The sequence below is a fragment of the Mesoplodon densirostris genome (assembly GCF_025265405.1).
Source record: "Mesoplodon densirostris isolate mMesDen1 chromosome Y unlocalized genomic scaffold, mMesDen1 primary haplotype SUPER_Y_unloc_1, whole genome shotgun sequence".
NCBI lineage: Eukaryota > Metazoa > Chordata > Mammalia > Artiodactyla > Ziphiidae > Mesoplodon > Mesoplodon densirostris.
The window spans coordinates 3,068,663-3,082,699 of NW_026778236.1; the positions used below are offsets into that span (position 1 = coordinate 3,068,663).

Consider the following 14,037-nt stretch of genomic DNA (forward strand, 5'->3'; position numbering starts at 1 on the left):
TTATGACCCTGAGAGAGATTTTCCATTCAGGAACCCAGTCCTCCAGCCCTGCAGTACTGAAGGTTGGCACAGACAGGGAACTTCACACACGTTTTCAGAGGGAATGAATAAATCAGGGAAGAGCCAAAACAATTTCCAGTGAAAATTGAAGTCTTCTTAGTCTTAACATATTTTATCCTCTAGCAATAAACGCAGGGAAATACCTATCGCTGCTTCTCGGATTCCAGGAGGTTCGTGCGAGGGGAGAATGGTGAAGGGCCCACGTGACTGTGTGGGGCGTCCAGATGATGACTTTGTGTCTGTGTAAACGTTACAGTAAGCTTTGAGTCGGCGGCATCACAGCGCTCCTCTCTGGGGGGTTAGAAGAGCGTTCTCATACATTCACTAGAGTCACCTCAAAATGACATCCTTAGAAGTGTGCACTGTATTAAATTCAGACATACTTTGAACTTATGGGGGATGATGATAAATTCTTTAGCCATAGGCTAAACGAGAAAAATGAGGTCACATTTAGGCAATAGATAATCTAATTTTAAATTGGAGATTTTTTTTCCGTATCTGAAGACCCATGAGCTCAAGCATAGTTTCTGTTAACCACTCATCACATTTATGTGCATAAAACATACAACACTGATTTTTCCTTAAGTTATTTATTTCAATTTAAATAAAACAAAAAATTCCAAATCACTAAACAGAAATGTCCTCTCCCATAGTTTATTTTGGATATCTCAAGGAGAACAGCACATTTTGTGCTTAATTAATGCCTGTGGATCACTCAGGTCACCAATTAAACTAAGTGAATGTTGCTATATTTTAAACATTTTTATAGTTCATATATTAAGGGATGTATTTTGGGCTAGTTTGTTTTAAATTCATGATATAATTTTTCTTTCTGTTGCCTACATTTTTTGTTCATTGAGGTTTCCTATTGAATTAGAACAGAAATGGAAACAGCCTGGAGTCTCTTTCATGGGTAGGAATGACTTTTATATACTTAACGTTGTTTTTGGTTTACATTCAAATTTTATTGTGTTTTGTTAGCTTTATATATGAGACATATACTCCAATTAACCAAATGGATGAGTTAGTTTCTTGTTACCATCTGCAATGAATACTGTTGCAAGTCTTTTTTCATTTAGGAAATGATCTGTTTAATCAGTTACCAAAGAGTAACAGCATATTTGTTTTCCTTCTCTTATCACATTAATATAAAAGAATTTCTAACATGACAAAGACCATGCCTATTTCTCAGGTTAACACAGTAACATGGACAGAGTAATTATTAAGAATTAAATGAAAATTCTGTATATATTTTTCTCAATTTCACAAATGTTTGGTTGTGTTTGAACTATGTTATGCAGTTTGTGTGCTTATCTTTAAATCTGGGGGAAAATGTATAAGCATAGTGCAACTTATCAAGGTAGCAGAGGAACTAAAATGCCATGTTTGTTTTCTTTCATCCTTTTTATTTTTTAGTGTTTTTTATTATCATAAAGTAATGATCTTTCATCCTACCCATTAACAAATTTTTGTAATTATACTTGAACAAATATATCAGAAGATATAAGATTTCTGCTTGATAATATTTCTGTTTGATCATTTGGGCATCAAAATATTAGCTCAGTTAAGATTTATTTCCACTTTTCATTTATGCTTGTTGTTTAAACTTTGAAATAGATAAACTCTTTAATAGAAAAGGGATATTTGCAAATTGATGTGCTTAAATTTTATATGTGTAAAAGAAAATAGATTTCCATTCTTCATTTGTACTTATTTTTAAAAATTTGAACTTCTGAGTATTTAAGAAAAATTATAGTTCTGACATAAACTGGTTGAATTTATTTGGCTAATCTTCTTAAAATTAAGTGGCATATCTAAACTGATGGAAAGAGGCTCCCAGAATTTCACTGAAAACCTTGAGCTTTGCAATTTAACTTACATAAATTTCCTCTATCTAAAAGTGAAAAAATTTTTTTTCTATTTTAAGATTGTAAAAAAAGCCATGGTAAGTGTTTTAGGGTGATAAAATTATTCTGAGTTAAGTCATCAGCATGAAGGCTGCTCTTAGCTTAGTTAAGAGAAATCTCTACTAGTTGATCATAAATAGATTATAACTGTCAGGTATTTAAGCTGTCTTCCTTTGACTTTTAGAGTATGACTTCAGTTTTCCAGCTGCACAAAGCTGGACCTGGGAAGTCTCCTGCCAAATCATCAATGAGGTGCTTTGACACTAGCATCAGCATTCTGAACAGCTTCATTAATCCTGGAGGAAGTCGCATCCATCAATTAGGACTTAACAACGTGCTACTTAACTTTCAAAATATTTGACACGTTACCCCAATTGCTATTCTTTTTAATGCTTGAAAACTGTCACATTAAGAAGAAGTAAGCTATAGAAATATAAACTTTCTCAAATACTGAAAAATAATTCTGATTTCAGATCAGAGAATGTGTATCTAGGATAAGAAGGCATGAAGTCAGGGCACAAAGGGCACAGCTGAGGTGCAGTCGGCGTCACTTCTATGGATAGTGTCCTAAGTAGCTGAGCAGACGTAGACCTCTTTTTTAAGTAAAAATATGAGGAATTGAAGTATTCGCAATTTAATCCCGAAACTGGGATTTAGTTGAAAGTCTATCTTAAGATGTTTAGGGCCTCCCTGGTGGCGCAAGTGGTTGAGAGTCCGCCTGCCGATGCAGGGGATACGGGTTCGTGCCCCGGTCTGGGAGGATCCCATATGCCGCGGAGCGGCTGGGCCCGTGAGCCATGGCCGCTGAGCCTGCGCGTCCGGAGCCTGCGCGTCCGGAGCCTGTGCTCCGCAACGGGGGAGGCCACAACAGTGAGAGGCCCGCATACCGCAAAAAAAAAAAAAAAAAAAAAAAAAAAGATGTTTAACAATAGTATTTTGAATATCCAGGCTACAGTATTTTTCTATTTTCTTAGCAAGAGCAATGCTGAGAGTAAAAAGATGATCAGAGGGAAAATAAACACACACACACACACTCTCTATCTCTCTGAACTGTGCATATTACACCTCATCAATGTACCTGCCCTAACTTTGTAGTTTTGGGTTACTTCAGCTTTCAATGGAACTTATAGGAAGAGACCCCACACCCACTAGTAACTATACATGTCACTCTTGAGCTGAATCTATGATGAAAACACAACAAAAACTAAAAGTAAACATTACTTTTTTTTTTAGTCCCTTAGTAATATAAAGACAATAGAAAACTGAAATAATCTTTGTATCTCTTAATATGATGGTTGATAGCAACTGGAAAGTTCTGGTAGGCTTTTGACATATTGATAACTTAAGAATTTTTCTTTATTGGACCTGTTTTTATTATCATGACAATTGTTTTCATTATTATTTTAGCATGTCTGAGAATGTTCTTAAAAATAATATTAGGTGTTCCTCTAAAGTTGAATTACTTTTATTCTCACCTGGTCAGTCTTTGTTTTTCTTTTTATTTTACTTTGAATAGCAATGTAAAGTCATTTTGTTTTGTTTCGTTTCGTTTCGTTTGTTTCTTTGTTTTTTGCGGTATGCGGGCCTCTCACTGTTGTGGCCTCTCCCATTGCGGAGCACAGGCTCCGGACGCGCAGGCTCAGCGGCCATGGCTCACGGGCCCAGTCGCTCCACGGCATGTGGGATCTTCCCAGACCAGGACACAAACCTGTGTCCCCTGCATCGGCAGGCGGACTCTCAACCACTGCGCCACCAGGGAAGCCCCACTACAATTATTTTATCAGTGTGATATAAAATGCTTCAATTTCCTTCTCAGATTCTGATCCAGAATAATCAGAGAGAATAAATGTTGCCTTTGTTTTCTGTTAGAAAAAAGCATTTCTCCTTTGGTTGTTTAGTGTGTAGAGGAGGATTGCAGCCTCACATGTGAGCCAGGGGAACACTGATCAGCCTGTGGGGTATTGGCACATATATTTGGTTATTGATTATGCTGGAAATCACTGGATCAGTGAACACACCTTTGAGTGACAGGAGATGTAAAAGCAGGCAGAGTCCTATCTGACCCCTCCAAACCTGGCATCCTGGTTTCCCTCCTAAACTTTGCTTCCAACCTGAGCCAGTTTTCTGGAATGGCTTCATTTCTAGAAGGTCCTTCTGTGGTGGTTTCCTGGTGGTTTACTCAACACCGGATCCCCACATCTTCCCTCTCACTCTTGACCAGGAAAATATTTTTGAGTTGAATTCTTTCCTGGAGTCATCCAGATAGTAGGTTTTATAATTTTATGGAATAGTTCCTTTTTCCCAACAGTAAAATTTAGAACCCAACATAGTCAAGGTTTTTTTCTATACACCCAAAATAGCAGCCATCCATTCATAGAAATAAAACAGATAAAAATTCTAAGGTTAGATTCTGTTTGAGGGAAAACATTTTTAAAATACAATTATATGACAAGAAAGTTAATTTCTGCTTAAGAAACTTGCATATGGGAGACAAATGATTTCTATGAACTTCTGTTATATTAATCACAGCCTTCTTAAAATCAGATGAAAACCTCCCCCCAGGCACTTATTTCAGCATTTGGTATTTTAGATCACCGGCTCTTCATGAACTGTGTGATGCAACTTGCTTAGTCTCTTAAGTCAAATCGTTTAGCTTCTACTTTCTAGTTTCCAGCTTCTACTAGCCAGTTCTCAAGGATGGTTGAGTTTTCAGGCAAGGCTTTCCTTGTATCATCTTGCCATGATAAGAAGAGCATGTGCCTGGGACTTGGAGAGTGATGGATGTGAACATGGAAACCAAGGCAGAGGCAGAGGGAACAGCTTCCCAAAAGGCAGAGAGTGGGTCCACTTTATGAGCAAATGGAAAATATCAATCTCATTTAAAAACTGAAAGACTGGGCTTCAAAATATTTATTTTGTTATAAAAAAGTGGACAGTAAAATTTAGAATAAGTCCTAGACTTCCAGTCTTTATGCTGGACCAATGCCTCTAAAGTCCCTTATTTAGCCTCTGTTAATACATTTTTTCACCTAAATTCCCAACAACATTCCTCCAATTATTTTCCCATGAATATTCCTTTTATTTTTATTCATGGATACTTGACAAAATATAATTATCACAATAGAATGTAGCAGCCAGAGTTTATTATAAAATTTTATTGAGTTGTAACTTTTTTTTATTGAGTTGTAACAACACAATTATGACTTTTCAGCAGAAAAAAGTTACACTCCTATCCTAAATATTGATAATAATTTCCCGATATAATAGGTTTAATGGCATAAATTTATCATATTCTATCTGGGCAGAAAACTTTAGTCTGGAATAAAATAGTTATAAAGAATCCTTAATAAAAACCTATACTACCTTATCTATTATTTTTTTCCCCTCTTCCTTACTCTTTTCTGAGAAGTGAATCAACCAGTTAACAATTAATTCAATGATTTTGATAAGTGCTAAGATGAGTAAAATACTCTTTGGGTGCCTGAGATGCCCAGCAAATATTATGGGATGGGGTGACTGTCCCTATTGTGGGAAGGGGCTTCTTACACAGGTTCTAAATGGGAAGTGTCATGGAAGACAGGTCATCAGATATCCTAATTTTCTCCCTATTTTCATCCAAAAGCATCACCAGAGTATCCTTTCTAAAACAAAAATCTGTTCATGAAAACACCTTGATATACGTTTTCACTCACTCCTTTTGCCCCCAGAGCAAAATCCACACGTTTCCTGGCCTTCTGGGCTCTGAAGTCTCAGGCTGCGTGGCCTTGCTCCCCAGTCCCTCCCCCACCCCCTTTATCCACTGAATGTTAGCAAAACAGACGTTCACCTGCCAAATACTGCTCCTTTTGTTCGCTTGCTGAAGTAACCCCTTGTGTCCCATTCTTAAACAAAAAGGGTTTCCTTTCCCATTCCTTAAGGCTGAAGCTGGAATGCTCTCTCCCCCATGAAACATCTTTGTCTCCACAGCTGGAAACCACCCCTCCCTCCCTACACCGCCCACGCCCTTCGCCTGCACTTTCTCATCCCCTGTCTTCCAGCTGCAGGAACAGCCTTCCTTGACCAGCTATGGCCCTTGGCAGATGTCTGCTATTCAGGCCCCTCTTCCTTCCCGACACCCACACTCTGGCTCTGTATTTGTTGTGGGAACTACCGCAGACCTTAGCATGTGATGTTCCTGGGACAAAGTTTCTATCATGATCGGCCCTTCATTCTTAGTGTCCAATATAAAGCTTATGCTTTCTAAACATTTCTTGAAAAGAAGGTAGGAATTATGTGTGTGAGATTCACTTTTCTCCTACAAACGAGACTCAAGCAAGATGAAGACTAAATGCTGAGGTGGGGGGACAGTGAAGGGAGGGCTGTGCACGCAGGAGCCTCCCTCATGGGATCCAGAAGAAAGTTCCGTCCTTCTTTCTAGCGCCTGTGTTCAGAGCACTTCAGCCACTGGGAAATTCACCTTGCTCACATGCTTCCTTTAATTGTGCTTCTCTAGGAGGTTATAAAATCTTAAAGTACTATATATATATATATATGCATATATTCTCTTACATATATGTGTAATATATTACACATGCATGTATATGTGCACTATATGTAATACATATATGTAATAGAATATATGCCACATATATGATATAATGTAATACAATATAATATAAATACACACCAGCTGCTATAGTTAGATTTTCCTCCATTTTGCCAACACATAGATTAATTCTTTCATGTATAACTGATACATACACCTCCATTTCTTGTTCAGAATGATTTAGAATGATTTTAGTTTAAACCTTACACGTGGATAATTGTTGATCGTTGCTTGTAAATGGACACTAAATCACAAGTTTTTCTAAATACTGTAAAGGCCCTATATATTATGCATTTGAATATAAAAATGATTAAATTTGAAGTAGTAAAATACTTGCGATGTTTTACTTGGAGGAAGTGTGTTCTTGAAATTTACGTAACCTGTAAGATATATAAACTGTAGAGTAAAACAAGTCAGAAATTGCTATAATATGTTGCTGAATCATGTATAAATTGTGGTGAGTTCATATGAATTTAGCACTGTCATAATCATAGGTGAAGAATTTTAAATTTCCCAACTAATTAAATGCTTTAAAAACCAACGGGTATCTTGATTCCATACCTACTGTTCACTGAAAAAAATGTCATTAATTACTCTTAAAAAAATAGGACAACCTTATGGCTATTTTTCTACTATCCTAACATAGTATTATAAGAAAAAAACAGTCTTCATTTAATGTTCAAACTGTACATGGAACAGTAATTTTATTCCTTTTATTAAGTACCAAAAGATCAAGAAGCAAAATAAAATTGTTTAAGCAATAAAAAACTATCAGAAAGCAGAGAAAATAAGCTAAGTTTCTTTACAGGATCCTTAGGATCATGATATTTTGGAGGTATCAATAAACACTTAGTATGGTCACCATTTTCATTTCTTTCATTTAAAAAAAGCATTTTGTGCCGACCCACCCCCTCTATTTTCAGTGGTATTTGGGCAGTTTGCCTATTTCCAGACAGCACTGAATGACCTGACAGAACTGTTTGACAGAACGCACCCTCAGGCCAGACTTCTCAGCTCACTCTCTGGGTCTCATTCAGGTAAAATTTCAATGAATTTTGTCTTTAATTCTAGTTACACAGCCAGGGTAATTAATTTTAAACTCATCTATTTTTATTTTCATTTGTGAAGGAGAAATTTAATCATCTTTGAACTTGCTTGTTTAGTAAAATCTTATTTTCAATGTAAAATTTCAAATGTATTTTTATCCCACATATAAAACCACCTGTCTTTATCATTTTGCTTACTAAGATTGTGGAAAATATAATATCCATCTCAGTCAAAAATAAACGTGTCAGAAAAAAGGGGTAATAAACTATCGTGTTATTTTACTTTCTATTCTAAGTGTCATAATCTTCCTGAAGATAAACACTATTGACATTTTGGTCTGAATCATTCTAAACTTTTAAATGTGTACATGTGGAGATACACCACAGTCACACATCTATAAAGGTGCAGATGTGTATACACATACATGCATTCACATGTGCTCCTATATATGCATGTAAACATACGTGGGACTTCATAAAACATGGGATATTTTTCACAATTTAATTTTTATCCCATACATTCATTTAAAAGCACATGTAGAGGTCTTTCCCTATCAACAAATATGAATATATACCAAACACCGTTTGCTGAATAGTATTCAGATGGGTTAATGAAGGAGTTTATTTACCCCAATCCCTCATGGATGCCATGGCCCTAGTTCGTACCACTGCTACATTGTCATCATTTAGTAACACAACATCAAGCCATACTCCTGCGTCATAGCCTTGATCAACCAAGGCTAAGATTCGGTTATTTCCAGTTTCTCAGTATTACTAACCACAGGTCTTAAGACCTATGTCCTGTTAAGACCAATGTCCAATGATGTAATGTCCAGAAATGCATCAGAAGATACACATTTAAAATACTGATACATCCTGACAAATTCACCTCTGAAAAGCTTAAGCGATTCACATGCCCTTCAGAGTACTCGAGACCATTCCTGCACATTAAGAGCTGAAAAATACATTTCACAGGTTTTTTGTTTGTTTCTGAGTTCTTTATTTTTTTTTTAAACCAGCTTTGGATTCTGAGACATTTTCTTAATTCTGAGTAAAATCCTAGCAAGTAACTGTCAATTTTGATTTTGAGTCAATGATTCACCCACTTCTGTTTCCAACATTATCAGCTAATTGGCCTATATTAGTGCTTCCTTCAAAAGAAGCGTAAAGGAGATAACAATGAAAACAACATTTTAATGGAATGTCAAGGCAAGAACAGAGTTTTTAAATCTTTGTAGAAGCAATGTGTTTGGGTTCTACACGCCAAAACAAAGTTTTATGACAGTTCAAAAGTAAAAGTGCAATTCCAAGTTAATGATTACTTTCCCAAACAATGTCCACCACAGGCCATGCACTGAATGGATCCTGCGTGTTATCTCTGTCTGTTTTTCCCTCCAGGTGAAACGTTGCCTTTGGCCACATCCAATCAGATTCTGCTCTGACTCAGTGCGAAGAGTGGGGCGCCTGCGCGGGGTTTCCACTTCGTCTATCAAGGTTCGTCTCTGCCACCTCCTCCCAGCTCCACACACTGCTCCTACCACTGCTTTCAGCACCAAAACATCTGAGTTGCACTTTTTCTTAATATTTAAGAATTTGAGGATATCCGTGTATTTAGAATGAAATTATTTAATAAAAACATTAAAGTTTTTTCTTTTTTTTTTGTTTGTTTGTTTGTTTGTTTGTTTTTGCGGTACGCGGGCTTCTCACTGCTGTGGCCTCTCCCGTTGCGGAGCACAGGCTCCGGATGCGCAGGCTCAGCGGCCATGGCGCACGGACCCAACCGCTCCGCGGCATGTGGGATCTTCCCAGACCGGAGAACGAACCCGTGTCCCCTGCATCGGCAGGCGGACTCTCAACCACTGCGCCACCAGGGAAGCCCTAAAGTTTTTTCTTTTGACAATTAAATGTGATACTTCTAAGACAAAGATACAATAACGCTTTGATTATCTGGCATGATGACAAAAATATATTGATTAGATTACCTTAGTATAGTGCAACACAATTTGCAAAATGATTTCAAATGTATTATTTCGCCTAACCTAGTCAAAATTAAGTAAAATATTTCATAATAGATTTTAGTAACTGTCTTAATGAAATACACTTAAAACGCATGGTACAATTTCAAATCTTACTGTAAGAACTAATTGTCAAGGAAATGTAACAAAATCAAACTAAACCCAAAATACCTTCCATGTTTCTATCCCTTGAAATACCTCTTTTATTTTGCTTGTATTCTATTAACTTTAGGCACTTTCACCCCTTTATAATTATTTTTGAATTTGGAACTTATTCAAAATGCTTGGGATTATACAAAGTTTCTGAACAATGCAGTTTTTTTCCCTGTTTCTAATTCACCTTCAGTTTGCATGAATTTGAAAAAACACCCTATGGACTGTCCATCCACTTTCAGAGGCACAGAGCCTGACTCTGGATCTGACTTGCGATGACTGTACAGCTGAGAGGGGAAAGAGGTTGTCATGTTCAGCGATAAGCTAACTAAGAATACTTAGCTTTTCTAGGTCTCAATTTTGCTGGAGGCTAGATAGATTACAGGCCGCTCTTGAACATTTTCTTCAGAAGTGGAGGAGAATCACTTCCTGGCAATGGTTTCTTTCCTTTAATAAAGACTTCTCCAGGAAACATGCTTGACAACATCATGTTTTTCATAAAATTATAGAGAGTAACAATCTGTCATATCATTCATAAATGATTTTTGATAATCGCACACTGTGAAATGTATGGCCTCAAAATATTTCACGATAAAAACCCTTCAGTGTTGGGCAATAAGATGATTTAAAAGTTACAGAAAGAGAATGATGCTTGATGGGCAAGTAGGAGGAAAAATATCTCTAATCTAGTTTAAGGAGCAATTGCTTGGGTGATGATACTATTATGTTAAAATGAGTTACATTGTTCTAATTAAACCTTTGTTAAAATATAAATAATTAAACCAGTATTTTTTAAAATGAATTTTATAGGAGAGGGTCCAGTTTAGGCAACTCACCTCTCACCCTCTTCTCATTTTCTTTAAATAAATTCTATGTTACTTTGCAGAAGCAGATTCACAAACCAAAGTAAGTTGTTGTGACCTCTAAGGAAACTGGACGATTGGTTTAAGTACATTTTTTTTGTCCTGGAAAACTTCAAGTTCCTGGCATTGTCTGTCTCAATTAGGGACTGCCTTTAATTTTTGATGAAGATTAGAAAATTGATCAGATTATCAAATAAAATATCTGAAGCACATGACCCTATGTCTGTCCTATTTGCACATGTTATCTTCAGAAGTCATGGTTTTTAAAATTATATTTCTTGGGCCTCCCTGGTGGCGCAGTGGTTAAGAGTCCGCCTGCCGATGCAGGGGATACGGGTTCGTGCCCCGGTCTGGGAGGATCCCATATGCCGCGGAGCGGCTGGGCCCGTGAGCCATGGCCGCTGGGCCTGCGCGTCCGGAGCCTGTGCTCCGCAACGGGAGAGGCCACAACAGTGAGAGGCCCACATACCGCAAAAAGAAAAAAAAAAATTATATTTCTTGTTTTAAAGCAACATATTATCATTAAAATGTATAACATACATAAAAGTGCAAAGGAAATTATTTATAGAAGGAATATATTTTCCTTGCACTTAAGAATATGTCTCTAACATACTCAATATTTCTTCTAAAGTTCCAATATATCTCCTTATCTTGCTTTGTTCCTACAGAGAGTTTATGCAAAAATGGATGTCTTTTTATCAAAGCCAAATCCTTCAGATCTAAAGAACTAGGATCATAAATGCAATTTATGAATCACCCAGGAGCACCTGGGAAAGTTTTCAGTACATCTCAAAAGTTAAATTGAACGTGGCCTTCTGAAAGATAGTAGTTTAGTGGAAGCCTAGAAATTATTTGAACTCTATTGTGTAAAAACTTTCTGAATAGTGCTTTCACATACCACTTATGACTCCATTCCTCTATAAGTTATTAAAGCTTAATTGTGCAGGGACTTTCTGACTTGCATGGCTATGGGCTGTGTAACCCTTGTTCACAGACAGTTCTGTTTTTTTTGTTTGTTTGTTTTTTAATTTTAAAAATATTTTTTATTTGTATTTATTTATTTATTTTTACAACTTTATTGGAGTATAATTGCTTCACAATGGTGTGTTAGTTTCTAAAGAGCTGTTCAGACTTCGGTGGAGAATGAGTGCAGGTGTCAGGTACAAAAAGCCCGTAGTGCATGACCCAGGCAGCTCCTGAACCTCCTCGTCGTCCTGGTGAACAACACGGAGATGGTGGTGGTGAGGATGTTGCTGCCCCTCTGATCTGGTGAAGAAATGGAAGCATAGAGGACTTTTTTTTTTTTTTTACAAAGTATTGTAACTTTTATGTCTCTGCTGGGTTGTATTTGCTTGTTTGCTTTCCATGCTGCTTTGGAGTAGAAGGATACATTGAGAAGAGAGGGAGGTAAGAGGGTGCATGAGGACATGGGCACCCAAGAAGGCTAACGAGGTGACCCTTCACACCACAGTGCGTCCTCCTGGAGCGAGAGTCCCTGTAATCATTCTAACAGTCACTTCTGGACACTGTAACATCTCATTGAACACTTAGGAGGAGTACAGTGCTTGCCTTTAAACACGAACGTGTTCAGAATGTTTTAGATTTCCTTTTACGCATCCAGGAGAACGCCCCCCCACCATCCCCACTCGCTAGCACCCGGGAATTCCCTGAATGTCCGTGGTGGGGATTCCCATAGCTGCCCCTCCTCTTCCTAAGCTCTGGGACCATGAGACTGGCAGAACCTGCGATCAGTAAATGTGGTTCTACAGGTTTTAATGCTCTTTGTCACTCCATAGAAAATATACTGCCCCTAATGTCAAGATTTTCTAGGTCAATGCAAATATAAAAGCCAAATAGTCCTCAGAAATCCGCCGTGTTGGAGACTCACCTACTATTTCTTAACAAGTTCAGCACTGTCTCTCCACACCCCTGGTGGGGGTCCCCTTACGAACACTGTCTCTAGGATGGTGAATAAAGTCAAGAATGTGAGTGTGGGTTCTCAGGGGGATGATAACGCTGGTTTTATTGCTGCTCATGGCTACTGTGGTCATTGCAGTCTGGCCCACCAACTAGTGGCCATCAAGGACCACCGCTGTGACCCCTGCCGGGGCTGGAGAAAGGTCCAGCATCCTCTTGGTACACGAAAGCCACTCTCATTAAAGTCCTTTTGATTCTACTCTGTGAAGTAGTTATGTTGCACTTAGAGACTTTTTCTGGCCCCAAATACACACCTTTTAATACTAGAATCAACCTTGTTAACACTGGAATCAACACAAGAAACAAGCTATGTGAGACCAACAAAGGCAGAGCAAGTATTCTTTTCTCGTTTCCTGCTTACTCTGAGGCACATCCTCACTTATGAAAACAGTCTACACTACCCTCTGCCACTCTGCTCCATCTGTGCACACGACTGAATGTGTCTGTGTTAAACATGGTGGTTGACAACATCTCATCAATATACTACTATTTGTAATTGTCTTACATTTATGCCTGCTATTTCCACAGATAGTCTATTTTTCTTGTGTGTTTCAATGTAGAATTCAACCTGCCTTTTAGTTCCCTCAAAATAACTCACTCACACCAAAATTAGTAAGCCATGCAGGACTTACTGAATATTTCAAGGGTAAAATGGAGCTGTGCTTTTACATCAAACCTCCCCACTGTGCACAACTTACTTACAAATGCCAGTTGGCCACATCTTTGTCTTTCCAGGTCACACTTCTCATCTCCCAGCCTCACCTGACACAGCAACCTGCCTTTAGCCTTCCAGCTGCCAGTCTCCCAGACTCAGCAGCTATCAGGACTGTCCTCTGCCAGGGTTTTCCTAAAATAAACAGATACCAGAAACAGAGCTAGAAAGATGGAGATGATTTTTCTAAGTTTGGGTAGGAGGAATTTACAGTAAGGTTTTCTTTGCTTGAGGTCCTTCCTAGGCATGCAAATACATGGCTGATTTTCCCCCAGGCCTCATGTTTCCTCAGATGGCATAAATTATACAGCTTAGTTGGTTTTCCACTTCTAAGAAACTCACATTTTGTTTCAAGAGCTTATAAAATGAATACTTTTTTACAGAGAAGATTGAGCATAAAGTTTTGTGCATAACTCAGTGATGTATGCTTGAATTCACCGACTAGTAATGGCTTGTCAAATCAGATTTTTAAACTACAAGAACAGAGTGATTTTCAGAAATAGAATATGTCCCTCTGCCTGTAAATGAAATAGGAAAGACTGCTTCACTTGGACAGGTTACTCTTGTCTGCATTCAGGTTTATTTTATTATCGTTGTTGTTCTTTTTCACTCCACCTACTCTAAAAAGAGGTGCAGTAAAAGAACTGCATGCACATATTTGTAGCTTAGAGCATTTGCGGTGATGTAGGATTCGATCACATTATGTTCTTCTTTTCCCC

The 14,037-nt window shown here is 37.8% G+C and overlaps 1 protein-coding gene across 1 annotated transcript in view; it reads left to right on the top strand.

The window, feature by feature from the left end:
* The window catches only part of LOC132482980 (CUB and sushi domain-containing protein 1-like), a 92,720-nt gene that overhangs the window by 18,537 nt on the left and 60,146 nt on the right, over window positions 1-14,037 (top strand). Inside the window, 2 exon segments of the mRNA XM_060088248.1 lie at window positions 7,476-7,589; window positions 8,997-9,092. Coding sequence (XP_059944231.1) covers window positions 7,476-7,589; window positions 8,997-9,092 — 210 coding nt within the window.